General features: G+C 54.4%; 1 protein-coding gene and 1 long non-coding RNA gene across 10 annotated transcripts; one reads left to right on the top strand and one right to left on the bottom strand.

Annotated features, from left to right (window-relative positions):
• Window positions 1-343: 343 nt before the first annotated feature.
• ADAMTSL4 (ADAMTS like 4) lies at window positions 344-22,908 on the top strand. 9 transcript variants are annotated; one of them, XM_045083126.1, is made up of 20 exons: window positions 344-4,621; window positions 5,105-5,230; window positions 11,101-11,305; window positions 14,403-14,507; window positions 14,688-14,763; window positions 15,048-15,403; window positions 15,625-16,306; window positions 16,552-16,654; window positions 17,392-17,528; window positions 17,902-18,106; window positions 18,345-18,517; window positions 18,668-18,779; window positions 18,883-19,068; window positions 19,257-19,386; window positions 19,941-20,145; window positions 20,495-20,671; window positions 20,961-21,167; window positions 21,280-21,459; window positions 21,746-21,890; window positions 22,037-22,908. In XM_045083126.1, the coding sequence occupies exons 3-20, from the start codon at window positions 11,295-11,297 to the stop codon at window positions 22,171-22,173; spliced, it is 3,327 nt and encodes a 1,108-aa protein (XP_044939061.1). In that variant the 5' UTR covers window positions 344-4,621; window positions 5,105-5,230; window positions 11,101-11,294; the 3' UTR covers window positions 22,174-22,908. The 9 variants fall into 9 exon arrangements, 7 of the variants coding, with proteins under 7 accessions (XP_044939061.1, XP_004776852.1, XP_044939057.1 ...); XM_004776795.3 differs by lacking the exons at window positions 344-4,621; window positions 5,105-5,230 and having other exon boundaries at window positions 10,631-11,305; XR_006607606.1 differs by lacking the exons at window positions 344-4,621; window positions 5,105-5,230; window positions 11,101-11,305 and adding an exon at window positions 11,354-11,964 and having other exon boundaries at window positions 21,732-21,890; window positions 22,450-22,908.
• LOC123392914 lies at window positions 22,906-25,587 on the bottom strand. Its single transcript, XR_006607608.1, has 2 exons — window positions 24,095-25,587; window positions 22,906-23,733 (listed from the first exon to the last, which is right to left on the bottom strand). It is a non-coding gene; the product is annotated as an uncharacterized LOC123392914 (long non-coding RNA).
• Between the last annotated feature and the right edge of the window lie 1,938 nt (window positions 25,588-27,525).

The following is a 27,525-nucleotide window of genomic DNA, read 5'->3' as shown; positions in this document are numbered from 1 at the left end:
CCTTTTTTTGGGGGTGGGGGGAGTCCAGATTCTTATCTAACCTCCACTGAGATCCTTTATTCAGTCCACAGACATTTACTGAGTGCCTAGGTTGTGCCAGGCCCCATTCTGCAGTGCTGGAGATGGGAGTTCACATCCTAGTAGGGGAAGACAGCAAATGGCTAAAGAAGTAAAATAACTTCAGAGTGGTAAGTGCCCTGAGGACCGTGGATGGGATGGTACTGTGGAAGGGACACGCCATGAGAAGGGGTGGCTGGGGAGGGCCTCCTGGAGCCACAACCTGGGGGCTGACCCAGAGGGAACCAGGGGAGGGGTTCTGCCATCAGGGGAAACAGTTTTCCAGGCAGAGGGAGCTGCTGAAGCAAAGACCCTGATGGGAGACCTGGCTCTGACAAGTTCAATAAGGAACAGAAGGAAGGTCGCTGTGGCCAGAGCTGCGTGGGCAGAAGGTGAGAATGGTGGGGTGAGACCAGGAGGGACGTTCAGGGACAGCAGGAGTCAAGGGCCTTCCAAGCCATTCTAAGAGTTGAGATTTTATTTTGGTCTCAATATAATAGGAAGTTACTGAAGGAAGGCACAAAATGGCTGTTTTGCTAAAGCTCTTTTGTCAAGGCCTTCAAAGCTCGCCTCCGATGAAATCTTGCGAAGATCTAGGTAGGTGAGGGATGTGTGAATGTGGGCAGACAGTGTTAAGGAGAAAAAATAGGGGTCAGACCCAGTTGCTGCAAGTCACAGCCAGAACCCCTTGCTGAGCAGGACAAAAGTGGTCATAGAGTAAACCCCTGAAATTATACACTAATTCTGTGTGTGTGCATGCCTTATTTTAGGGAGTAACCCAGAGTTTTCCAGACTCAGAGGAGTCTGCCACCAAAAAAGGCCAGAAAAGGAGAATATTGACCTGTATGCCTGATACACACGTGCTGCCTCAGTAAGGACCTGTGCACGATGCCCTGCAGAGGAGAGTGGGGGGCAGGGCAGGATGGGAAACTTCACTGAGTACCATGTGCTTTACCTATTTTTAAAAGTCCACTTCAGTGTAAAGGACTGAAGCTGGAGAGGAATGGATGGGTGGGGAAGAAGGTGCCAAAGCCTTGGTGTGGCCTGGGAGGGGCAGAGACACATACAGGCTGATCCTAACTTGACTCTCCCACCCCCAGCCTGTGCACACATGCCTCACGCCTAGAGCAGTCTCACCCTGAGTCCTCAGAGGGCTCGGCTGCCCAGTGAGCACCACCTGCACTGTTCTGGGAGAGTGACAGAAACAGCTCTCCCAAAGATGCCCTTTGGTCAGGTCACTGAAGCCACTGTCCTCTGTCCATGCCCCAGGCTCCTCAGAATCCCACACCTTCAAAGAGAGAATCCTGGACCCCCTGAGCACCCCATTGAGTCCCCCAGGAACTCTTGGCTCAGATCCAAGCACACTTCAACTCCCAACAGCTTGGTTGGTCATTTTGCTTTGAATAGAAGTTCCCCGGTTCTGCCTGGGTTTGTGCCCGGCCCTAGCCTGGCGAATGGAAGCTGAGATGGGGCTGTTTTTCTCGAATTCTCTCCAACATCTCGGCTTGGATATGCTTTGCCTGCCCACAAATAGGTCTGGCCGGGCCTTCAGGACCCAGCTGTTCTCAGCCATCAGCCAGGGGTAGGAACCAGCCACCCTCGGGTATTCTGATCCCCGGTAATCTGGGGCCACAAGTCAGGGAGTGGAGTCAGCCGCTGATGAAAGGTCCCTGGCAGGATGCAGAGCAGGCTAGGGCCTCCTGGTTCACACTTGAGGAGGGTACGAGGGTGGCTATGTGCAGGTCAGTTAAACCCCAGAGCTCCTGTCCTGCTGCGGAACAGTTGAGATCTTTCCACACCCTCCTGAGGCCTCTGGACCACATGGGAACCGGCACAGCCACTTCCACTCACAAAGCCAAACAGAATGTTCCTGCCCCTTCTTCTAACTCCAGAATAAGTACATAATAACATCAACCAGTATTTTGTGGGGAGTCACTGTGGCAGGGCCCGATTCAGTGAAGACTCCATGTGTCTCACCTCCCTAAAAGTCCCGCAGAACCTTTAGGTGGTGGCACAAGGAGGTCCCCTTGGCCCGTAGCCAACCAGGGAGCTGCAGTGCGAACCCAGGCAGCCTGGGCACACCATGCCGGCAGCTGGTCGCAAATGAAAACAAAGTGATCTGCAGAAGAACCCTACAACCTCGCACCAAATCGTATCCAGTCCTCAGCCTGGTAGCCAGAGAACAAAAGCACGGGTCCTTGACGGTTCCACACACTGAGCTCAGAGTGTGCAGTGTGGGGCGCCTACCAGCTCTGAAATAAGGGGACAGCCTGTACTTCTCCAGCCTTCCAGGCTCCCAAATCTGCTCATCACTTTGGATGACGGTGTCCATCAGTCCGTCCTGCAGGGGTGCTAGGAGCTGGAAATCCTGGCTGACCCTCCAAACCTCTTCCCTACCCTGGGCACAGGGCAGGTGTGTGGGAGGTGCCTGGCTGGGAGGCGGGAGACTGGAGGGAGGCCTGGCTGCCTGGCTTAGTGCTTGGGGTCTCCTGCTTCATTTCTCTCATCTGATACATGGACTATCTACCAACGCATCCTCACTTTATGAGGTTTGGGTGATGAATCTGAAAACTCTGTGGAGACTGTGAGGCCCAGGGCGAGTTCACGAATTTGGGGGTGTGGTGTGTCTCTTAGCCTCTCTCTGCTTGCGTTTCCCAGCCTCTGAGGCGGGACAGGATGCAGGGAGAGGACAGAGGCCGAACTGGGCATCACCAACACTCCATCCCCTGCCTCTGGCCAGTGGCCTCCAGTGGAAGGGACCCTTCCCGCAGGTGGAAGAAAGCAAGACCAATCAGGTGTGAGAGCCTTCCAGTGGCCAGATTGAGGCGCAGATACGGAGGAGGGCTGAGGAGGAGCTCAGATATGTTTTTCTCCTGACACCTGCCCTGGAGCTCAGTCCTCAAGGCTTCAAAGGAAGAGTCTCAGGGCCCAGATAAGGCAACTCAGTCGTCAAACACAGTCATCGCTTGGGCACTAGGTACCCGAGAGAGGAGAAAAGCAAGCTGCAAACTGCTCAAGGCAGAAGGCCTGCTGCCCATGTTAGGACCACAGGGGCGTGGAGCCTGCTGGCCATGGGCACAGGGAGCAGGCCCAGGGAGGCCAGAGTGGGAAGGCCTTGGAGCCTGGCTGAAGTCCGCACTGACCAGGTGGCCGCTGAGCAGAGACCAGGAAGGGCAGTGGTCACCTGAGAGCCCTGGAAATCCCCTGGGACAATGGCACCTCCGACTCTAGGTGCACCCATGCATCTGTGTGTGGGGGAACCCTGAGGCTGCAGGAGCTGAGTTGCCTCCCGCCCGTAGCAAGCCTCCACCCTCCTGGCTCTGCCTTTCTGTCCTCAACATGTTCAGCCTCCCCTCTTGTTCTGCGACACCTGCTGGCCCCATGCACCCTCTTCTCCCCCCAGAGTGCTTTCGCCACTCTCAGAGCTTGCTTACGGCACAGGGCAAAACTTCCTTTTTTGGCGTGTGTCCCCAGTTCTTTTGGACTAATGTCTCTGTGGCCATTTCGAAGACTTTTGCTAAGGTTTCCCCTCTGCATACGCCACACACAAGAGGTGACTGAGAGCCGGCCCTGCAGGTGAAACCCAGAAGTCTAAAGCAAAGCTCCGGCCCTGAGCAATGGAGAAGCCAGTTACTGACGCAGTGCGCTTGCAGTCCGCGGAGAGCCGCAGGGACTAGCAGAGCTGGGTGCAGCTGGAGGGAGAGAAGACCAGCAGGGCTCCCTGAGAGAGGTGCCAGTGGAGCTGACCTTAAAGAAGGTCGGGTGTGAGGAAGGGGAAGGCGAGAAGGCATTCTGTGGAGGCTGTGATCACAGTGTCAGGCTTCTGCATCGATCATCCATGTAGGAGGCCAGGGGAACTTCATTAGGTGATGGCCATGGAAAGAACGAGAACACATAACTATGTGAAGGCCAGAAAGTCAGTCTCTGGGCTCAGAGCCCTGGATTTCATATCTGTGAAATGACCTGAGGTCTAACTCTGGCTTTGCCAGGAACTGCCACAAGTGCTTCGCCTGTAAAATGAAGGACTGGGCAAAATGTCTCTAACGGTCCACACTATTCTAGAGCAAGGAGAGAAAGGACTCAGGTGACTCTAGGCTTCCGAAGAACAGTCCCAACAACAGGAGGTGAGAAATCAGGAGAGGAATCAGGTTTGGGGAGAAGACTTGAGTTTTAAGTAAACAGGCTGGACCCCACCCTGACCCTGCCTTCCACTAGGCTGACTGGGTCTGTCCCACTGCGTCCCCTCCTCTGGGAGCGTGACCCCGCTGGCAGGAAGGTCAGAGCAAGGAAGAGGAACTGGCCTTTGCTCTGGGAGACTTGTCAGCTTCTCCCTCGGTGAATAAACACCTCTGTTGTCACCCACACGGTCTTTCTGGAAGAGGAGCTGATGCTGCAGAGTGCTTGAAGGCTGGGGTGGAATCCCCTAAAGGGACAGTTGAGTTTCCATCATCCCAGGGTAAGGGAAGCTTGAGCAATAAATTGTTGGGAAGTAAATTGAAATGTGGTTCCTTCATGCCCGGGTTCCTGCACCTACGTGAGTACCTGGTTCACAGGCAAACCTCCGGTAAGTGGTTCAGATGGGGGCATCATGCTTAGGCATGAACACAACCCCTTGGGAATAGGATTCCCCAGGCTGGGGACCTCGGGCACCGAGGTGAGAGGCTCCCTGGCTGGGAGACAGCTGCCGCGGCCAGGGGTTGGGGCCAGGACAGGGATGGATGGAGATGGTCCTGGGAGACAAGGGGTTGGCTCAGAGAGACTGAGTGGGGGTTTGGGGATGGGGTGGATGTTCCAAGCGTAGAGGGGAGGGAGGGCAGAGGGCACTCCAGGCAGGGAAGGAGACACATAGGCCCTGGCTGAGGGGCTCTGCCTGTTTGGCGGGGTGTGAAGCTGGAGAGGCAGGCTGTGGTCACAGGGCAAAGCTCTGAATGCCAAGCTCAGAGCCAGACTAGATCCTGAAGCTGCCAAGAGTGGGGAAGGCTGTGAGCAGAGAGGGGAAACCATCTCCAGCACTAGGCACAGACGTGGCCCTTATTTGTCCACGCAGGGCACTTGAAGTCCCCAAATGAGCCGTGGCCTGTGGTCAGAGGACAAGCCCACACTACCTCCTGCCTCGACTCGCCTTGCCTTCACGTCATGCCCAGACACTTATATTTCTGACTTCAAGGCCTTGGTATGTATGAAATTCTTGCCCCTCCTTTGGCAGCCCTGCCCGCCTCTCTGGCCACAGTTTTGAGTTTGTACCCTTATTCTTACCCTTTTATGTCTGCCTTTCTTGGGCCTTCAGCACAATCTGTCAAGATTAATTTGACACCAAACTGGCTTTCTCTAGAAAGAGGAAAGGCAGGGAAACTTCTAGGCACGAGAGCAAAATTCATGTCATATGGGAAGAATTACCGTGACCCCTTCCTTAAGGCAGTTAGAGTCTTCTGTGTCCCATGACAACCCATTGGAGAAAGAAGCCATTTCTTGAGGCACAGGTAAGTAGGAATATGGATTCTGGCCCATGGAATCTGGTGCTCCGCTGGCCCTTCCCTGTTTTGTTCTGTAACTGCAAATGAGACACCTTCTTCAAACCACGAATAGGACCCTCATCACTTCCAGAACCTGCTTTCTCTGTTTACCTCTGCTCTGCTTGGAAAATTCTTAATTTACATCTGGAATTAGGTATGGGGTAGGACATTGGGTCCAGTTATCACATGGACCTTTATTCTCTTGTAGGAGCCTCTCGGGGCTGGGAAGATAGGTTTCTGTCTGGGGACAAAATGCACTATTTCCTGCTTTTAATTCACATCTGTAGTTGATCTTGGAATTGGTCACAGTACTTTGTGTGGCCAGGACACTAAGTGCACTTCCAGACTCAAGGACGAAACAATAGGTTGCTCTGTTTTCTCAGAATGCTTGGAGTCCTGAAGCCTGGTCCCCACCACCACTAGGCAGTGCCTGCCCTTCTTTCTGTAGCCCAGCCCTTCTGCCCAGAGCATCTCTGCCCTGGGTTCAGCGGAGCCCTTGTTCACTCAGGACAGAGCATCTCAAGCTCTGGTCCAGGAGCCCCAAGGCAGCAAGGAGCCTGCCAAGTGGGGAAGACATCACAGAGCTCTGCAGCCAGAGATCTTAGTAAGGAAGACAACTTCTGCCCAGACAGCAACATCACTTTTTTCCCCAGTCCCTGGCACAGAGGCTGCCCCCACCCCCCGCCCTCCTGCCATCTCAACCTGCTAAGAGAACACACGAATATGTCACTTTATCTCTGGCAAGTCCTTGCTGAGTCATGCTGGTCAGAGAACTCGGGGCCTCTAGACAGAACAGCTTGTAAGTCTTCACACAGGGCAGAGTCTTGATCTGTATGGCACGTCAGCTGGAAAACAATTTGAACAGCATCGTCAACCATAACACTGACCACCTTTTGTACAGGACTCTGAGCTCACATACACATGCTATCATCTTTATTTTGGTTTTTACAATAACCTACGAAGTAGAGAAGCTGGGCACTGTTGTTAGTCCATTTTTAGAGATGACAAAGCTGAAGCTGAGCATGCCTGAGGCCACACAGGTCCCCAAATGGCAAAAAAAGGAACTGGAGTCTGGATTGGTGCCGGTTCTCCAGCACTTCGTCTCTTCAGGACCAGGTGCCGAGTATCACCAGCTCGCAGTGGCAGCAACAGCTCGGACCACCGTGGGCTCCCCAGGGCCTGGTAGCTGCAAGGGCATGTGGATACTTTTGAATGTTCTCTAAGATCCTAATGACAAGGCTGATTGGGAGCTTGCATCAGAGGGACAGGTGCTGGCCAGTCCTTCCCATCCCTGGAGACAGGTACCATTTTATTAAACCTGTTAAATTGGTTGTGTGGAGACTATCACAGAGGATATGGCCTGAGAAATCTTCCAACTTAGCAGACAATGAATATCCACAAACATCTCAGAGGACTGGTCCAGAAGCCCTAGCTTTATGGCCATGTCTCAAACACATATGGAAGAAGATATGTATATGAGCCCAAACCACTTAACACATTTGTCAAAGTACCGACAATATTATAAACCTAATGGCTGCCAAGTTCTGTCCAATCAATTCACTCAATTCCACTGACATTTGCTGAGTGTGTCCGGTCTGTAGAACGCCGAAGAACAGACAGACACGTGCTCAGGGAGGTACTGAGGAAAAGTCTGTCACCGAGGACCAGGGACCTACCTGAGGGGCACTATTAGATTGAAATATGGAACTCAAATTGAGAAGAATTCTAACTTTGGGAGTTTCAGACCACATTTAATGTCTCCAGAGCAGTGACTAGGAAACCAGAGCGTCCCACTGTGTCTTGGTCCTTGGTCCTTGTTTGCTGTTAGCAAACAGGTCACATTCTGTTTCTGTGTCATTTTATGACCCTAGAGCCCCTGGAGCCATGCTAGGACAAGACAGCTATCAGAGCTAGAATGTGGCCGGAGCTAAGACGGTGCTCCCTATTTCTCATTCATGGGCTCATCCCATAAGCTTTTATTAAATGCTGCTATGTGCAGAGTGAGGTGCCCAGTGGTCCCACCCACCGGGTTCCTCGCAGGGAAAAGGTCACAATCGGCTGTTTTAATAACCTGTGGGAAGTGAGCTAAATGGGCCAAGGCAAAGCCTAATGGTCAGAAGAATGGCCTCAGTGAAAGAAAACAGCATGAACCAATGTGACAGGATACTGGGAATCAACAGCTGGAGACCAGCCTGGTGTGTAGCGATTGGGAAAAGAGCGGCTCTTCTGGAACAAAGGAGTTGAGCAAACCATGATTCCGAGAGGCAGAAAAGCCAACACCAGGCTTTCTGAAAATGGTTACTGTGACCACAAGCCAAAAGACAGATGATTTCATACGGGTTCCTGGGCCCCACCTGTACACAGCAACATTATCTGGAATAAGGACAATGTCTCACAGGAAACAGTTAAAATTTTTACTTACTTCAAAACACAACTCCCTTAATCTACTACTAGAAAAAAAAATGATTAAGCCAACTCAGCTAAATTTCTCAAAAATCTGTACATACATACATACATATATAGAAAATAGCTTCGACCTGTGAGATTTGGGGCAGACTACTGCATTTCTCTTGGTGGTGTTCTTTGCAGATCTGTTAAGATGAGCACCGTGCACAGAGTAAGTGCTGTACACATACATGTTAGCTCTATTATCATTAAACTGCTGTGTTACATTCAAAGTCAGACGGATACTCAGCCTGTCCCCCTCTTTTTCTTTTATCTGGCCTATCTCTACAGATGCTTTTGGGTGAACATCTAATTCTCACACAATCTTTGAAAAACACTTCTTTTTATCCCCGAGGCAATGTCCACAGATTTAATCTGGTACTTCACAAGTTGCTGAGCCATAGAAAATTCTTTCCTTTGTACGATATTTTCAGACCACCGAGTCACAGGAGGTGACAGCTGTAGTAAATCTTGTGGGCTCTTCAGTCCACAGCCACTTCTTAATGGAAAGGACTATTTCTGACCTTCAGTTCATGGCAGTTGCAAATGTCAAAGGCAGATCTTTTCCCTCCTCTCCCAGGCTCCCTCCTGTTCGGCAGTTTGCCTCCTCTTAGATAAATGAATGCTGATGGGATGTCATTCCCCGGACACTGAAAGATCCCTGACCTAAAATATCTTCCTCTGGCCCTGTGGGCTGGGTGTTTCGTCACCTGTGTTGTGCTCTAAGGCCTGAGCAAAGGGGGGGCTTCCCCTCCAAACCCAGGACTATAAATACGTCTCTGGGTTAGGACTGTATCATCAACAATCCCTAGATAAACTAGCCCTCCTAGGAGGGCAGCATTAACCCATTATCTCCCCAAGCTCTTTAGGAACACATGACCATTGCTAAAGCTTTTTTTTTTTTTTTAAATATTTTATTTATTTTATTTGACAGAGAGAGAGATCACAAGTAGGCAGAGAGGCAGGCAGAGACAGAGGGGGAAGCTGGCTCCCTGCTGAGCAGAGGGCCCGATGCAGGGCTTGATCCCAGGACACTGAGATCATGACCTGAGCCGAAGGCAGCGGCTTTAATCCACTGAGCCACCCAGGCGCCCCTGCTAAAGATGTTTTAAGGAGAGGCACAAATTCGAGGCTTGTAGACAAATCTGATCAATAGTCATGTTTTGTGGAGTGTACTTACTGTCCTAAGAAATTTTTTTAGTGACTTTTTGATATTTTCAAACCAGGGTATAACTTCTCCTGAAAAAAAAAAAAACAAAAACAAAATACAGAAGCTCTCGCAACGTGGTCTTGAATCCCCAGAAAATCACAGCAGTCTCTGGTGTCCCCACTCGGCTTACCTACCTGCCCACAGGCCTCTGAGCTGCAGTGAAAAGCTGGGAGAGAGGGCCTGGGCACCTGGGACTCATTTGTTCTGTAACATTCCAATTCAAATATTTATTTTAACCCTACAAATACGGGGGGGGGGGGTGTGGAGCACAAAGTATGGAAAAATAGAGATGATACAAAGCAGCCTAAATAGTCCTTGTCTGGAAAGAATGTAAGGATTTATTGAGAAAACAAAATATGCATGCTGGGTTTCAAATAAGGAAACAATTCTTACATTTTAAAAGCACATTGTATTTTCCCTTTCCTCATCTTTTCCAGATAACATTTATTTTGGTTCAGTTCAAGTGTTTAGTTCCCCATGGCTAGCTGTCTCCAACTAGACCCAGCTCCTTGAGGCCATATACTGTCTTCTGTGTCCTCAGCACTAAGTGCAAAAAGGTGCTTTAGAATCCTTAGGTGTGGGCACCTGGGACCCTATGATTTTGTGGGATGTAAGAGGTTGTTTCTGGAACTTCTATTTTTATGTTTTTCTTCTTTTTTTTTAAGATTTTATTTATTTATTTATTTGACAGACAGAGATCACAAGTAGGCAGAGAGGCGGGCAGAGAGAGACAGAGAGAGAAGGAAGCAGGCCCTCTGCTGAGCAGAGAGCCCAATGAGGGGCTCCATCCCAGGACCCTGGGATCATAACCTGAGCTGAAGGCAGAGGCTTTAACCCACTGAGCCACCTGGGCAGCACCCTCCCTCTTTTTTTTTTTAAGATTTTTTTTTTTTTTTTTTTTTTGACAGAGAGAGATAGAGAAAACCCACGCTCTTCATTCCTTGCTTCCCTTGGAGTACTTTACAGCAACCTGGGAGGAAGTCCCACAGCCATCACACCCCGTGCCTACAAGGGAGAGGGCAGAGAAAACCCACGCTCTTCATTCCTTGCTTCCCTTGGAGTACTTTACAGCAACCTGGGAGGAAGTCCCACAGCCATCACACCCCGTGCCTACAAGGGAGAGGGCAGAGAAAACCCACGCTCTTCATTCCTTGCTTCCCTTGGAGTACTTGACAGAGAGAGATAGCAAGAGAGGGAACACAAGCAGGGGGAGTGGGAGAGGGAGAAGCAGGCTTCCCACCAAGCAGGGAGCCGGATGTGGGGCTGGATCTGAAGACCGCCCCCTCCATCACGACCTGAGTGGGAGGCAGATGCTTAAGGACTGAGCCATCCAGGCGCCCCCATGTTTTTGTTTTTCAAGAGAAGCTATGAAATATCTGGTTTTAAAATATTGAAAAGTCAATGTAAAAAACAAAGTTTGAAAATACTGAGCACCTGGGTGGTGCAGTCCACTAAGCTTTAGTGTCTTGGTTTTTGCTCAGATCAGGATCTCAAGGTCCTAATATCCAACCCAGAGTCCTGGTTCTGCATTCAGCACAGACTGCTTGAGTATTTTTCTCCCTTTCCCACTGGCCCTCCCACTAGTGCTGTCTGTCCGCCTGTCTCTCTCTCTCTCTCTGAAATAAATGAATAAATCTAAAAGAAAGAAAGAGAAGAAAATACTGAGTAGACCCAACAATGCACGACTGTGGTTCACAAGTAGATGGCAATTAAAAATTTTAAATAGTAGTGACCATTTCTTCTCTATGCCAGCCATTTTGTATAAATTATTGTTTTATTAACAAAACTAATAACATAACAAAGCTCCTGAGTGAAAATTCAAACAGTATATAGGCGTATGGACTAAAAAGCAAAAGTCTATTTTTTCCTCCGCAGGTGTTGCCACCCATTCCGCGTTTGGGGTGCATTCCTCCAGCTACGGATGGACAGACATATCTGCAATCTTGTCATAGTTATCAGATTAGTCCCATTTTACAGATATGAGGAAACTGCAGCACAGAAAGGTGGGAGTCTTCCTCTAAGATCACGGAGCTGCTCCTGGAGGGAGCCAAGATTCAAATCCAGATCCTATGACTCACAGGTCAGCGCATTCTTTCTGCTACGCCCCATGTGTAAAATTTTGTGGATAAAGAAACCGAGGCTCATGGAGGTCTCCGAGCTGTGTCACACCACACAGCTCGCAGCCCAGTCCCGGAGAGGCAGGGGTAACCGGGCTCTCAGGAAGGCGAGCGCGGGGACACCCGCTGGCCCGGGGTCCCATGGCTCATCCCGCTGCAGCGCGCAGCTCCTCTCTGCGCGGGGCTCGCCCACGCCGCTCGGCGCCCCTTGCGCAGCCCGCTCCGACCCCGCTCGGGAAGCCAGGGTCTTGGGAGTCCAGAGCCCCGGCCGGGTGCAGCGTACGAGCCCAGCTACGGCTGCCTCCGCAGGGGGTAGGGACCGCCGCGGCTTCGCCCGAGCCATGGTCCGGAGCCCGGCACGCGGAGGTGGTCGAGGCCAGCAGCCCTGGGGTGGGTGGCCCAGACGAGCAGCGGGTGTGGGGCCGCCGGGGGGCGCGGGCTGGGCGCGTGGCGGGCGGGGCGCCGGCGGGCGGGGGCGGGCGCGGGGGCGGAGCCGCGGCCAGAGGCAGCAGTGTCCCGAGCCCGGCTCAGGGGCCGGAGTGGCCGCCACGGAGCCAGGCTACCTCCAGGCAGCGCCCGGGCACAGAAGGGTTAACGGGCCACCGGGGCCCGCGCAGAGCAGGTACAGACCCCGTCGGGACCCCCGGTCCTGGCCGCCCTCTCTCCCGGGTCCCGTTAGAGTCCCCGCCGCGCGCGCCCGCGCAGCCCCAGCTCCCCGCGTCCCGCGGTCGTGCCCCAGCCGCGACCCCGACCCCAGCTCTGTAGCCTCGGAAGATCTTCTAGTTCCTGGGGTCGAATTCCTGGGGAGGGGGTTTCGGATCCTGTGGAACTCTGGCCCCATCACCCCGGCGGAGAATCCGCCAAAATTCCTACTAAGTCACGGAGTAAAGTTGGAAAACATACCCAGGACCTCCCCGCACTCGCCGGCGCCTCCTTCGAGGATGTGTGCCCCTGTCACCGCCCGTAAATCCAGGAGCTGGGGTCAGGGACGCTGGGAGGGTTGCGCAGGGGTGCCCTTGATCTGGCAAAGCCTGATGACTGGAAAGGAAGGACACCTGTTTGGATCGTCCTCCAAACCCATGAATGGAGGGCACAGTGAGGACCAAGGAGTTCTGACCCAGGGCAGGGACTCTCCAGCCAGCCCTGAAACATGCTGCCCTACCCTCTCCCTTGCAGCAGCAGCCCATTTTCCAGAAGTGGGTCCCTCTGGGGTTGAAGGGGTTAGCCCTGCCCAGGTCTGTCCTTGATCCTCACTGGCTGGTGTGGAGGTGTGGCCAGGAGGGGCCCAGGTTTGTCCAGACCAGGGTCCGGCCTGCCACGGGGATGACCACTTTTGACCTCTCCTTTCCTCACCATGGGCAGTGAGACACACCAGATGAGGAACATGAAAAGGGGTGAGGAGCACAAATGTGTGTCTGTTTCTGCAGTGGAGGGGGTGTGGGTCCCCTGCCCAGCTGTGCAGGGGGTGGGGTAGGACTTTTCCAGACAGGGAGCCAGGCCTGGCCAGGGCTCCAGGAGTTCACGTCACCCCCACCCCCCACCCCTCACTTCTCCAGGGAACTGCCAAAGCCAAACCCAGCTCAGGACAGGATTATGTGTACTGGGTAGACCCATAGAGAGAGAGACAGCAAGATGGGAGGGCCGGTGCTGAGAGGGTCAGAGAGAAGCAGAGCCTGAGAGGGAGTGGAGAGGGTACCCAGCAGTACAGAAGGGGCAGACAGTGACCATCAGCCCCATCTCTCCTCTTTGACCTCAAGCAACAGGGCCAGGGAGAGAGCTGAAGGATTGGGTGGACCGTTGGCCCTTCTCTGGAACCCCTACGCCCCCATCAGGGTGGAGTTGCTGACCTCAGTGGCTAGCCCAGCCAGGGGAAGGAGCAGCCATCAGCAACTCCTTCCTAGCCCCAAACAGCTGAGGTGACCCTGGGAATTCAGGCTCGGCCTTTGCACCCCCCCCAAACTTCCAGGTCTTGGGGTGTCAGGGAGGGGAGTGGGACTGAGAGTGTTGCTACCCCCAAGTACATTCCTGCCCTTCCCTCTGTCATTTTCCTGCCCCTAAGCTGGCCCACCTCGGCATTAGCTCCTTGGATTCCTCTCCCGGGTGCCTTTCAGATCCAACAGAAACATTTTTTTTTTCCTGGAAAGCAGAACTAAGAGCGGGTTGAGGAGTGGGGGTGGGAAGGGCTCCTACTGAGCAGCAAGGGGCTGGAGAGGACTGGGGAAGCGGTGGCTTTGAGACCAGGCTAGGGTTCCAAGCTCCACTTCCCTGATGATGAAAGCTAGACTTCAGGATGGACTTCCTGGCTCCTCGGGATGATAGGACTATGACTGGGGAGCAAGGGCTGCATCTCTCCTTCCCAGGTTTCCCCAGCCCATCATCACCTGGCCTGAAATGAGCCCTCACTGAACCAGTGCTGAGGGATGCTGGTCCCTAGAGGGAGGTTAAATGAAATGGGAAAATCTCCTGGTTCTCTAAGAGATTAAAGCATCAGCCCATTTAGTTTATCTCTTGGCTACAAAGTGAGGCCAGCAGAGATGTGCCAGGGAGTTCCAGAAGGAGCCTAGTTAAAATAAAACGGAAGAAGAGGCTGGGAGGCAAGTAAGAACAGGAAACCTCAAGGGACTTCGTCTTAGCTCCTTAGAGTAGGTATCTGCTGTCCTCACCCATGCCTTCCTTAAGTGTCCAGGACCTTCCCGAGGGCAGGAGGCAAACGAAGTAAAAAATAATCTTAAGGGAGACACGTGTGCATGTATGGCCTGAGCTGGCCTGTAAACAGTCACTAGTCGAGAGGAGGGAGGAGGGAGGAGCTGAGAAGTCCCTGCAGGCTGAGGGGAGGGGACTGTGCCACAGTTGGGAGGTTGAGGTCAGACCCCTCACCCTCTAGCGGACAGGAAAGGGCAGCATTACTTCCCGCTGTTACCCTTAGGGTTATAAAGGGGTGGGCCAGTCTTCCTCCACCCCTCCATCCTCACTGGGAGATGTCCTTCTGAGGAGCCATCCCTGCCAACCCCTGGCTTTCTGGAGCCTGGAGAGGTAACCACCAGGCTTCTGTCCCTACAGAGCGCGCCCACTCCAACCCAGATGCCTGAGTAGTGTGTTTACTTCCGGTCCCCTCTCCCAGGCCCGGGGCATCGAGGGAGGAGCGATGGAGAAGTGGGCGGGCAGGTAAGTGTGGGGCTGCGGGCAGAGGGGCGGCTCTGTCTCTGCAAGTGAGGGAAGGCCATTACTGGGCTGGGCGGGGGCAAGTAATAAGAAGCATCTGCTTTCTGAGAAGCTGGTATTAGGATGTGGGGAGCCTGCTGAGGGGGAGGGGGCGTCCTAACACCATCTCTGGCTGGTTTGCAGGCCTCAGTTGTGTCTGATGCTGCTTCTGTCCTTCCCTGAGCTCGGCCTGGATCAGGAGGTGCGCCAGGGACCAGAGGTTGTGATACTGTCATTCTCCCTAGCACCCACCCCACTTCTTCAGGCCGGGCCTCCCGTTTTCTGAAGCTTCTGATAAAACATGGCGCCTTTCACATTTGCCTTCTCTTCCCACTCCCCCACCCCCAACCAACTCCTTGCCAAACAATATCAAGTCTCACCTCTGCTATTGACTCTGACCTTGGACCAGTAACAACTGCCCCCACCCTCGGGTCCCGGACTAGATACCCTGTACAGTTCCCTCGAAAATCCTTCTAATTTTGTCTGACTTTTTTGTCCACATAGGTGTTGTCTGGACACTCTCTTCAGACACTCCCCGAGGAGGGCCAGGGTCCTGAGGGTGTCTGGGGTCCTTGGGAGCAGTGGGCCTCTTGCTCCCAGCCCTGTGGAGTTGGGGTGCAGCGCAGGAGCCGGACATGTCAGCTCCCTACAGCTCAACTCCACCAGGACCTGCCCTTCCCACCCCGGCCCCCAAGACATCCAGAAGCCCTGCTCCCCCGGGGTCAGAGCCCCAGACCTCAGACTTCCCGAGGAACCCTCCCCCTGTACAGGCCACAGCCTCGGGGAAGAGGTGGCCCACGTCGAGGTCCTACTTCCCAACTAGGGAGAGCAGAAATCCGGGAGATTCCAGGAGCTCGGAGGTGAGGGGTGGGGCTTCGAGGGGGAGGGCGGAGCCTGTCGTGAGGGGTAGGGCTTCAAGGGAGGGCGGGGCCTTGCTTGAGGGGCGGGGCTTAGCAAATGAAGGAAAGGGAGCAAAGGATGCAGGGCTTAGGGAGGCTTATCTTGGGTGCTAGAAGTAGGCTGGAGAGGCTGGGCAGGAGTTGGCCAGAGCTCTGACCCCATGTCTGCTACACATTCTTAGGTCCCGGGTTCGAGACCCCATCAAGCCAGGAATGTTTGGTTACGGGAGAGTGCCCTTTGCTTTGCCACTGCATCGTAACCGCAGGCACCCCCAGAGACTGCCCAGGGCTGAGACCTCCCAGACCTCAGATCTTCCATCCCTGACTCCAAGAACAGAACCATTCTCCACAAACCACACAGCTCAAACTCAGCTCGCTCCTACAGAACTTTCTGCCCGGCCCCCACACCCCCCAGCAGAACCTCCAAGCCCTGAAACTACTCAGACAGAAGTGCCCTCTAGAACGAGGCCTTTCCCCACGCAGCCCCACCCCAGAGCCCAGGCCTCTGGCACAGAGCCTGCCTCGTCCATCCCCTACCCAGGAGAAAGTAACTCCTTCCATGTGTCCCCTCAGCCAAGAATGCCAGAATCTCAGGGTTCGGCCAGTTTCCAGGTGGCTGAGAGATACCCTAATCTTTTCCTTTCTGTCCCTCGGGGCAGAGGCCACCAGAGCCAGGAGCACTGGAAACCTGGGGGGAATCTCCATGGGTCCCTCATGGAGCCTGCCCCCCACTATCCAGATGGCTGGCTGCCTCTGCTGAATGATGGCCCCCACTCCAGTTCGCTCTGGAGCCTCTTTGCTCCCAATAGCCCTGTGCCAAGGTGTTCTGGGGAGAGTGAGCAGCTGAGAGCCTGCAGCCAAGCGGTGAGTTCTTCCTTGGACCATCCCCTCTCCAGACTTGCACTTCTGCTTTCCTTGGCCCTAAGTCTGGGTCCTTAGCTTGTCAGATCTGGACCTGAGGGTGAAGGGCCTTGGCATCTGACCTCCTCAGGGTAGGGGCATTGGAGCTCTTCCACGGACCTGACCTCCCCCCCACCCCCAAATCCAGCCCTGACCCATACCCCCATTTTCCTCCCCAGCTTTGACTCCTCTGTATCTCCCCACCTCAGCCCTGCCCCCCTGAGCAGCCAGACCCCCGGGCCCAGCAGTGTGCCGCCTTTGACTCCCAGGAGTTCATGGGCCAGCTCTACCAGTGGGAGCCCTTTACCGAAGGTGAGGTTTCCGGCCCCCCTCCACCCCCCACCCCGGGAAGATGAGCTGGTTTCAGACTGGGGGATGATGGGGAGAGAGAGACACCAGCCCCTCTATTTCTCTTCTGTAGGCCCTTGCATTTCTCCTCTGTAATATTTTCTTTCTTATTTCTCAGGGTTGGGGTGAAGAGACAGCACAGGCTGGGAAAGGGGAGTGGGTTTCCGACATGGCCCAGCTGTCAGATGGTGAGGGATAACCCCGCAGAGGGATCAGGCTGGGAGAGGGAGTATACAGAAGTGCCCTACGGCTGCCTTCCTCCAGGAAGAAGTCCATCCCAGGAGGTGGACCTGACAGGAGGGCATGGCCAGAGAGATCCTGTCCGGTGACGACATCAGAGTGGGGGTGTACCGTGGGCCCTCGCTAATCCTAGACCACTTGTTCCCAAGTTACTGTCCACTTAATTTTCGGCCTGTGTCAACCCAACGCCAAGAAACCCCTTCATGAGCTCATGTAATCATAGGTTTCAGGTATCTGTTCTCTCTCACAGCTCACAACCCCTTTGCTGATCTCAGTGACCTCAACTGACCTGACTCAGTTTTTGTATGACCCTCAAAGCAACCTTTCAGAATACAGATTTTTTTTTTCCCCTCCATCCACGGCGACGTAGGCGAGCTCAGGATGTCCTATAGCCAAAATGGGACCTTTGCCAGCCCCCCAGCCGGGACCCCAGCTAACCACTCTCCCACCCTGCTTCTTAGTTCAGGGCTCCCAACGCTGTGAACTGAACTGCCGTCCCCGTGGCTTCCGTTTCTATGTCCGTCACACGGAAAAGGTCCAGGATGGGACCCTGTGTCAGCCTGGAGCGCTAGATATCTGCGTGGCTGGACGCTGTCTGGTGAGAGAGGATGGAGTGTGTGTGTGTGTGTGTGTGTGTGTGTATGCACACATGCGTGCACACACGTGGGCATGCGCACAGTCTCCTCAGTCATCATCACAGAAACAAAACCCCAAGCTGACATTGCAAAAAGGAAAGTTCTCACCTACCCAGCCGGAGGTGAGCGCAGAGCCAGAAGTGAATTGCAGGAAGGAACCCCTCAGGCGCGTGCACGCTTCCCTGAGGCTGGCTGGGGGTGATGGGCTGGCACAGGAACACCTTCTCCCTCACAGTGTAAAGATCGAGATGCAGGGTGAGCTGGAGGGTCCCGAGAGGACCAGGCAGGGTGCGGCGGGGTCTGGCTTCAGGTAGCCCCTGCCTCACTCTCCCCCAGAGCCCCGGCTGTGATGGGATCCTCGGCTCTGGCAGGCGTCCAGATGGCTGTGGGGTCTGTGGAGGGGATGATTCCACCTGCCACCTCGTCTCAGGGAACCTCACAGACCGGGGGGGCCCTCTGGGCTATCAGAAGATCCTGTCAATTCCTGCCGGAGCCACGCAGCTCCAGATTGCCCAGCTCCGGCCCAGCTCCAACTATCTTGGTGAGCTCTCCAGATTCTCCGAGTCTTGGGTCCTGTTCCACTCCTGGTCTCTTGGTTCAGCCCTCCACAACCCCACTGAGCACAGGAAATGGACCAAGCAGAGAGAAGTCAGGGGCTCCTTCCCTTGCGGAGGTGGGAGGAAGCCGAGAGAATGCGGGGTATCGGGCTCTCTGTGGCTAAGTGGGGTGTAGGTGGAGGACATTATGACTGACCCTGTGCCCTGACCTCCAATCTTCAGCCCTTCGAGGCCCTGGGGGCCAGTCCATCATCAATGGAAATTGGGCCGTGGATCCCCCTGGGTCCTACACGGCCAGTGGAACTGTCTTCCTGTACAACCGGCCTTCCCGAGAGGAGGGCAAGGGGGAGAGTCTGTCAGCCAAAGGCCCCACGACCCAGCCTGTGGATGTCTATGTGAGCTTGGGACCTGGAAAAGCTGGACTGCTGGAGAGGGGGGCCTTTCCCTCTGGGGGCAAAACTGTGGGGCACAAGATGGCGGAGAAGGCTAGCAGTATGCCCCCCAGCCTCCTCCCCCAGACAATTCATTATCTTCTCTCTCCCCAGGTGATCTTTCAGGAGGAGAACCCAGGCATTTTTTATCAGTATATTATCTCTTCAGTTCTTCCAGACCTTGGGAGCACCACCCCAGAGCCCCACTTCCCCCAACTCCAGCCAGGTGAGACTCTGCTCCCCAGACCTAGGAGGTGGGGAGGGGCTGCCAGGGGAGCTTCAAGGCCGTGGGGGGTATTTGATTTGCCTACGCAACTGTCCCTGCCCAGAGATTTTGAGGGTGGAGCCCCCACCCGCTTCGATGCCCCGCCCTGCCCGGACCCCAGGCACCCTCCAGCGTCAGGTGCGGATCCCCCAGATGCATGCTCCACCCCATCCCAGGACACCCCTGGGGTCTCCAGCTGGATACTGGAAGCAAGTGGGACACTCGGAGTGCTCAGCATCCTGTGGAAAAGGTGAGACTTCATGTACCAGCCTGTATTCTTGGCACCCTTAGCTCACATCCCCGACTTGGCACTCCTGATCCCACACCCTGGACTATGGTCCATGCCTTGACTCTGTAACAAGTCAGATCCCAGCATCTGGGACCCCACCGAGCTCTGAGCCATCCTGCCTCCTGCGGCTTCCCTCTCATCCCCTTCAGGTGTTTGGCGCCCCATCTTCCTCTGCATTTCTCGTGAGTCAGGGGAGGAGCTGGATGAACACAGCTGTGCCATGGGCGCCAGGCCCCCAGTCCCCCTGGAGCCCTGCCATGGTCCTCCATGTCCCCCATAGTGAGTATGGCCCACAGGGAGGGCTAGGGTCTTAGGAGCACGAGAGCTGTCCCAGGCAGACACGTCCACACTGCCATAGGATCTCACCGTGGGCTCTGCACCCAGCTCATGGGATCAGTGACAGTATTTGATTAGGAAGGCTTATATTCCTGGGATGCCTGGGTGGCTCACTCGTCTGACTGCCTGCCTTCTGCTCAGAGCATGATCTCAGGGTCCTGGGATGGAGCCGCGCATCTGACTCCCTGCTCAGCGGGGAACCTGCTTCTCTCTCTGCCTCTGCCTGCCCCTTCCCCTCCTTATGTGCACACACTCTTTTTCTCTCAAATAAATAAATAAAATCTTTAAAAAAAGAGAGAGAAAGGCTTACATTCCCTAGACAGGAAGAAAACCCTGGCAGCCTGAGCCCCACAAGGGACCTCAGACTCAAAGTGATGAAGATTCCCCTTCCCCTCTGTGGGTCCCCCCAGCCCAAGTCTGTCGTCCCTTCCCCACTACTCATCTCTGTTTCCCTGCTCTGTGTCTCTGCCTCTTTCATGTCTGCTGTGCATGCGCAGCTGGGAGGCGGGCGAGTGGACGTCCTGCAGCAGCTCTTGTGGCTCGGGCACCCAGCACCGCCAGCTGCGCTGCCGCCAGGAGTTTGGGGGCGGCGGCTCCTCGGTGCCTCCCGAGCGCTGTGGACACCTCCCTCGGCCCAATGCCACCCAGCCCTGTCAGCTGCGCCTCTGTGGCCACTGGGAGGTTCGCTCCCCCTGGAGCCAGGTGAGTGGGACCTGGCAGGGAGGCTGCTAGGTGAGGAAGGAGCCTAGGTGAACGGGCACCGGTGGGTAGGCACAGTGGTCTCTCCAGTCCTTTTTAATTAGCAGAGACTTTTTTTTTTAACTAACGAGACCTCTTGAGAAGCCCCTATCTATAAATCCAAATAAGACCCTGGACAGGGTTTGGGGGCCCAGAGCCCATAAAGCCATGGAACCGCTCAGTCAGGGGTCAGAGGCAGGTCCTGGTTCAGAGGCCGTGGAGCTGGGGGCCCAGGGAGGGGGGGGTTGCCGGGGGCGTCGGGGGGGGGTGGTGGGGAAGTCTGGGAATCTTTCAGAGGCTCTCCTACCCTCAGTGCTCAGTGCGGTGCGGGCGGGGCCAGAGGAGCCGGCAGGTTCGCTGTGTGGGGAGCAACGGTGATGAAGTGAACGAGAGGGAGTGTGCGTCAGGCCCCCCGCGGCCCCCCAGCAGAGAGGCCTGTGACATGGGGCCCTGTACCACAGCCTGGTTCCACAGCGACTGGAACTCCAAGGTGGGCCCTGCACCCCTCGTCCCAGTCGTGCGTCCCTGGTGCCCCTACCCTAAGATCTTTCCAACACGTTTCCGTATGCATATACTCAGCAAGCCCTATTATGGGCTAGATGCCACTCGTACTGGGAACTGCAATATAAGTGAGGAAGAACTTGCATTAGGGTCCTCAGCCCCCAGGACAGGTTCCGCTTAGCTGGCTGGTAGTCGGGGCCCTCCCTAACTCTGGGGATCCAGGATGCATCACCCTCAGCCCCTCCTCCTCCCCCCCAAATCCATCACCTTCTCAACAGTGCTCAGCGGAGTGTGGGACAGGAATCCAGCGCCGGTCTGTGGTCTGCCTTGGGAGTGGGGAGTCCCGTGGGGCAGGCCAGGAGGAAGCAGGAGCTGGGAGCACTGAGCAGAGCTGTGCACCGGGAAGCCGTCCCCCGGACATGCGTGCCTGCAGCTTGGGACCCTGTGAGATGACGTGGTGCTGGTATACGGGGCCCTGGGCCGAGGTGAGTGAAAAGCCTGGGACAGGGCTGTCCATCAGTGGGAGTCCCTGTGGGCTGGCAGGAGTCACCCCCGTTCTCCCTTCCTCTTGCACACCCTCCCATTCCTTTGCATCAGTGCTCCTCAGAATGTGGCTCTGGCACACAGCGTAGAGACATCATCTGTGTATCCAAACTGGGTATGGAGTTCAACGTGACTTCTCCCAGCAACTGCTCCCACCTGCCTAGGCCCCCTGCCCTGCAGCCCTGTCAGGGGCAGGACTGCTCCGACCGATGGTTTTCTACGCCCTGGAGTCCGGTGAGTGCCTGGCCCCCTTGTCCTACTAAGCGCGGACTTCAGGGAAGGGGAGGCTCCTCTCATGGCATCCCCACTGTGTCCTAGGACGAGGCCAGCTGCAGTCGGTTTATCATTGTCCCATTTCCATGTAGACATGGAGGACAGGTGGGCCCCGTCCATGTGGGATTTCATAATGTTCAGGAGAGGCCCCACATGCACACACTACTTTGAGAGAAGGAGGTGGCCTGGGGGTCAGGAGGAACCTGGGTCATAACAAAGGTCTGATTTGATAGCGGGGTGTCCGCAGTGCTCTCGCTCCTGCCAGGGGGGTATTCAGACGAGGGAGGTCCAGTGTCTGACCGCCAACCAGACCCTCAGCGTCCGATGCCCTCCTCACCTGCGGCCCTCCAGGAAACGACCCTGTAACAGCCAGCCCTGCAGCCAGCGCCCCGGTAAAGAGCCCTTCCCCCACCAACCCCCCTAACAGTGGAGTTAACTGAAGTATGGGAGGGATGAGAGAGGACCAGTGGGAGTGGGCACTGCATCTCCAGAGGGAAGGGTCTGGGTGACGTGCCCACTGGCCTCCTCTTGTCCCCAGATGATCAATGCAAGGACAGCTCTCCACATTGCCCCCTGGTGGTACAGGCCCGTCTCTGCGTCTATCCCTACTACACAGCCACCTGTTGCCGCTCTTGTGCCCATGTCCTGGAGCGTTCTCCCCCAGAGCCTGCCTGAAATGGGTACAGGAGACCCTCTCCTCATGGTTTCCTCATGCCACCATCAGTCACCCACCCATCAGCCCACTCTGTACTCTCTGGCTCTCCGGCCTGCCCTAGTCTCATCAGGGGTGTCCCCTAGGATGGTTGAAGGTGGCAAAGATGACTGTCAAGATATGTGGCTGTGTGTGTGTGTGTGTGTGGTGTGATGGTCCGTGTGCACAAGTGCACCACATGGGTATTGGGGGCCTGCATGGATGGATGTGCTCATACACATACTATTTTTCAAAAAAAGAAGTGAAACAGACTGAAGAGGAGTGGAGAGTGGACGATGCCTGTTTCCCTGAGACTTTTCCAGGCTGAGAGGAAAGCAAGTTTGCAGCTCCTTAGTAATCCAAACTGCATAGCACCTGGTCTCCCCATCAACCTGACTTTGTGCCCTAAACTTCAGTTCTCATGTTCAGGCCTCACCTCTTCTAAAGCACCATTTACCATCTGATCCCTCCTCCCACACTTAGTCTCTCCATCCCTACCTCTCAGAATCAGCTAGGGATGGGCGTCAGCCACTGCCAGTCCTGCCTTACCCCAGGAAGAGAGACTATCTCCCCAGAGCAGGGACCAGCTGGGCAGAGGATGGAAAAAAGAAAAAAATAGAACAAGACACCATAGCCCCTGCTTCCACTCCCCACCTCCGAAAATGGCTCCCCCCCCCAGAACTAATTTATTTTTTATTAAAGATGATTATGACAAATGAGAAACAGGCTCTTTATTGTCCTGATGGGAACCCATTCACCTGGGCCCTAAACAAGCAGTGTGAGGTCAGAATGAGCGGTGGGAAGGGGAATAGTACCTATAGCCCAGGCAGAGAGAGTTTGGGCCCAGATAGGATGTTAAGTGAGCCTCAATCCCGGGAGGGGATCCTGGCCAACCATAGGCCCTGCAGGTTGGCCATCGACCACTAGAGGTCACCACTTCTCCCACTTTAGGTATGGAGTTGGGAGTTTGGTTCCAGCGCTGAGGAAAAACTGCATGGCCTGTGGTGGGTTTCTCCAGACTGAGTCTTTCTGTAAAGTCTCTTCGAATCCAGTAGCCCTGCTTTCTGTCTGGGGCTGAGCTGAATAGCAGTTGGCTTTGCAGGGGTCTTTTCTCCTGTTCTCTTTTCTTTGGCCCTCCCTGCCTGCTTCACCCATCTTTTCTGCCCTCATTTCCCATTTCCGCATTAAGCTCTCGGTTTATTGCTTTTGCTAGGGTGGGGGAAAGGAAGTGACTTCTGCCCCTCCCTGCTTCCCTCCGTGGAAAGGACTGGAGGAGGAGGAGCCTGGCCTGGCCCGGCTCTAGGGGACTTAGGGCGGGTCGAGGGTGGAGCCAAGGCAGTACTGGATGTCCTGCCAGAGACATTCTTCAGAGATGTATCATGCTAGTCTCCCTTCCTGCGGTCTTGTCATCGCCCAAGGTAAATAGCTTGCTAAAGGTGGTATGAGAGCGGGCAGCTTATTCCACAGTACGGACCTCTGCAATTCTGAGGTCTGAGTTCCAGATCTCTGCTTCTGGAAGCCAGATTTCCTGGGAGTCCCTGTGTCTAGGAGAGGAAGGGGGGCAGTGCAACAGAATCAGATTCATCCCCATTGGAAGCATCCCTCCCCCAGCTCTGCATCTCTACAAGTCTGACCAAGTAAGGCCATTAATAAAGGCCGGTGGAAACAGTTGAGCTCAGTGATGGCCGTTTCCTTGAACACACTAAGACCCTGTGAAGGATACCAGAGTTGCCCAAGGATAGAAGATTTCTACTCTAGCAGCAGACTGGGGTCATGCTGTTGCCTGGGGACTTTTCCTGGGTTGGAAGTGGCTGAGAAGGAAGACTTTGGGCAACATCTTGGAAGAAAAATGGGTGAGGAAGGAGGCCAAGGGAGTGGAGGGAGAGGAAAATGAAACTGACTCACCCTGGGGGAAGGAGTGAGGAAAAGGGCAAGTGCAGTCTCGGTGTCTCTGTTCTGCCTTAAGAGGAGCTATTAGACATATTCTTCTGTCTCTGGGTGAACCTGTAAGGGGATCAGAGATGTGGGGGATCAGGGAGGGAAGTGGGCTCTGCCCCAGCCCAGTAGATACAGAGGGCAGAAGGCGGAGTCCCAAGACCGAGGGCGGGGGGTGGCAGTGACTAGCTGGGGCCCTCCCAGCGATTCCTGGAAGCTGCAGCCTGGGTGGTGGCCCCAGCTCAGCTGACTTCTCCGAAGTTCCCCTCCCTCTTAGGGCCTCTTAGGGCTGTTGCTGGGCAGGTTTGGAGTTTGGCCCGAGTCTGAGAACCAATCACAGGTGGGGATCGCAGCCGCAGCCCCTCTTAGGGCACCCCCAGCTTCAGCACCTCCCTGCTCTTTGTGGCTGCCCCTGAGCTCCCTGACAGCCACCAGCCTCTGACTTCTCAGAATATGGGTTTTCGTTTGGGGGGTTGCCCCCTCCCCTTTCACTTTAAAGCTAGGATTCAGTGCAGCCCCTAAGGGTTCTTTCCTCTGGTCATGAAGTCAGTATGGGGTCAGTGTGGAAGCTTTCAGGAAGGGGACTTTGACCCGGAGCAACCCCTTTTCTTAGTCCCTTCTAGGGGAGTAGTGTGGCCAGACACCTCTCCTTTGACCTCTGAAACCCTCTAGAGGGACTTGGGAGAGAGGAAGCTGTGAGCCAAGGCCAGAGAGATGTGGTAGAGTGGCCCCGAGGTCTGGCATACTGGGGGGAATTTAGGGAAGGACGCAGAGGAAGTGGACCTCTGAGAATTGAGGTGGGGGTGGGGAGGTTATAGGAATAATCTTGGTATGTACAAGAGAGATCAAGCGTGCAGAAACTGGCCAGCGTCATTTCTGAGTGCTTGCTGGGGGAAGGGGATTGTGGTTCTGTATCTGTACTTGGGGGTGAACTTGTGAGGTCTCAGTTCAGCTGGGTCAGAATTCCTCTCCTCTCGCCCCTCCCAGCTTCCCCAGGGTGACTACCCATTCGATAAGCAGCAGCCTTCAGACTACATTTATCTCCTAGACTTCCCCACCCGCCTGGGCCTCCCTGCAAGCAGGTGCTCACAGCTGGGTCTGTGGAGACCAGCACTCTTCACTGAACCAGCTTCAACCTTCCTGCTAACTAGGGGTGCGACAGAGCGCAGGGCCCACAGGCTGCCCCAAGCGTGAGTGGCCAGCCTTGAGGCTCCCTCTGTCAGGAGCCCTAGAGAGCAGAAATATGGAGGGTCTAGACAGGGGGACAGAGAGGGAGGGATAAGAGTGAGAACAACGTGCAAGAAGCTCCCCTCCAGATTCTCTCTGACCAGATCCTCTTTCATTTCTCACTCTCCCCTTCTGCCTGGTTTTACAGATAGAGACTTCATTTTATTTTTACTTATTTTTTTTAAAGATTTTATTTATTTATTTGACAGACAGTGATCACAAACAGGCAGAGAGGCAGGCAGAGAGAGAGAGAGGAGGAAGCAGGCTCCCCGCTGAGCAGAGAGCCCGATGCGGGGCTCGATCCCAGGACCCTGGCATCATGACCTGAGCCGAAGGCAGAGGCTTTCAACCCACTGAGCCACCCAAGCGCTCTATCTTTACTTATTTTTTAGACACTTCACTTTAACTTAACGTGCTCCCGCACTAGAGTGAACTGAGTCAGGGAGCCGCCCCCTCTCCTTGAAACACGGAGAATCAGCCTAGACTAGAGATTGTAGTTTGGGTGTATGTGGTAGGGGTTCCCAGGTTCCCACGCTCTCCTACCAACACCCCTCAAATCCACCACCTCTGGAGCTGGGAGGCAACTGGGTGGGCGAGTTAGAGAAGAGGGGGCTTATTTGTCACAGGCAGGTGATGAAGAGGTGTTAGCTTTAAAGGGTGGGGGCAGGGGAGGGGCTTCTTCCACAGGAAGTGGAAAGCCTCAGGAAAGTACCTAAGTCGGAGTCTATCGAGAGCAATAAACAGTTTGGGTTAACCTCAAACTAGACAGCACAAGTTCTGAATCTGACTTTGGGCCCTTGACCCGGGAGACTGGGGAACATCTAGAGGGTGTTCTGGGGCTGAGGTCTGAAGGTAAAGAGAATTTGAGGGATGAATGGATAACACTAGTCCAGAACAAGGTGCGCATGAGGCATGGCAGTCAGATCCCAGTGAAGCAAGCAGGCCTCAGGGGACGGGGAGGTGTAGTAAGAAGCTGACAAACCAGGGGATTTTCTCAGGCAGCACCAGAGAACTGTTGGAGTGGCCTGGGGAAGAACCTCAGTAGTTAGAGGCGGGATGGGTGCAATTTAGGAAGATCCCTGCCTGGGGTTAGATGTGCAATGCTGTACTCTTCTGTGCCTTGCCTGAATCTCTTTGAGACACAGCTTCACAGGGGCACCTGGCTGGCTCAGTCAGTGTATGTTTGGGGTTGTGGGTTTGAGCCCCACACCGGGCGTACAGCTTACTTTAAAGAGAAAAAAAAGACCGAACGCTATAGAACTTTGAGGAGGAAACGAAAACCAGGAAAGATGGTAGGATTATTCCTAAAATGGAGCAGACTGTGTCCCTGGGATCTGTGGGCTAAAAGGTATGGTGCCGAACGCCCTGCCACTGACCAGAGGGACAGAACTGATCTGCTCTTGGAACCAGAGTACCCCTCCTTTTTTTCATCTCTCCCTCCCCACCCTGCTACTGACTCCTGGTTGACCTGCGTCTTTCATCACATAATGTGACTCCTTTTTGGCTCTGGTAGGGGAGTGAGCAAACTTTTTCTCTGAAGGACCACAGAATAGGCCATAGTATCTCTCTGTTGTGACCAGTTGACTCTGCTCTTGTAGCACAAAAGCAGTCAGAGACAACCTGTAAACAAATAGGCCATGGCTGTGTTCAGATCAAATTTATGACACTGAAATTTTAATTTCATGTCATGTTAACATGTCACAAAGTGTTTTCCCAACCACTGAAACATACAAAAATCACACTTAGCTTGCTGGCCACATAGACACTAGGGCAGAGTTGGCAGGCGGGTAGTTTACAGATCCCTGGGACTTTTTCCATTTGGCTGAACTTCTGCTCCACCTGGCCATGGAGAATCCTGTTTGTGTCACCTCTGGCCTTCACAATATAGCTGTAGAACCCTTTCAAGGTCCTGTCTAATGATGGCTGCTTCCTAGTGGCTTCTTCAGTGACTTGGAAATGGCCGATAGAATAAACCCTTAAGGGACATTTCCTAAAATTCCCTATGTTTTGGATAAGTGCTTTAGGGTAAAGCAATTGTATATATTCTCTTTAAATCATCACAATAATAAAATAGGGAGGACAGTTAAATCCAGTTTATAGGGGAGAAAACAAATGCCTGAGACCTAAGGTAGTCTTTTCAGTCTTCAAATTCTACCTAATTCCTTTGTTCTATT

Source organism: Mustela putorius, unplaced genomic scaffold (assembly GCF_011764305.1).
Source record: "Mustela putorius furo isolate JIRA1106 unplaced genomic scaffold, ASM1176430v1.1 tig00000695_pilon_pilon_pilon, whole genome shotgun sequence".
Taxonomy (NCBI): domain Eukaryota; kingdom Metazoa; phylum Chordata; class Mammalia; order Carnivora; family Mustelidae; genus Mustela; species Mustela putorius.
Note: the sequence above shows the minus strand (reverse complement) of the source record. Positions and strands in the feature narration are given on the sequence as shown.

Bases quoted from the DNA above. Each gene is read 5' to 3' on its own strand.
- ADAMTSL4 (XM_013047941.2), top strand. From the start codon at position 11,369: ATGGAGGTCTCCGAGCTGTGTCACACCACACAGCTCGCAGCCCAGTCC. The intron at 16,655-17,391 runs GTGAGGTTTCCG...CCTGCTTCTTAG, and splicing joins GTGGGAGCCCTTTACCGAAG to TTCAGGGCTCCCAACGCTGT. The intron at 19,069-19,256 runs GTGAGACTTCAT...CATCCCCTTCAG, and splicing joins CTCAGCATCCTGTGGAAAAG to GTGTTTGGCGCCCCATCTTC.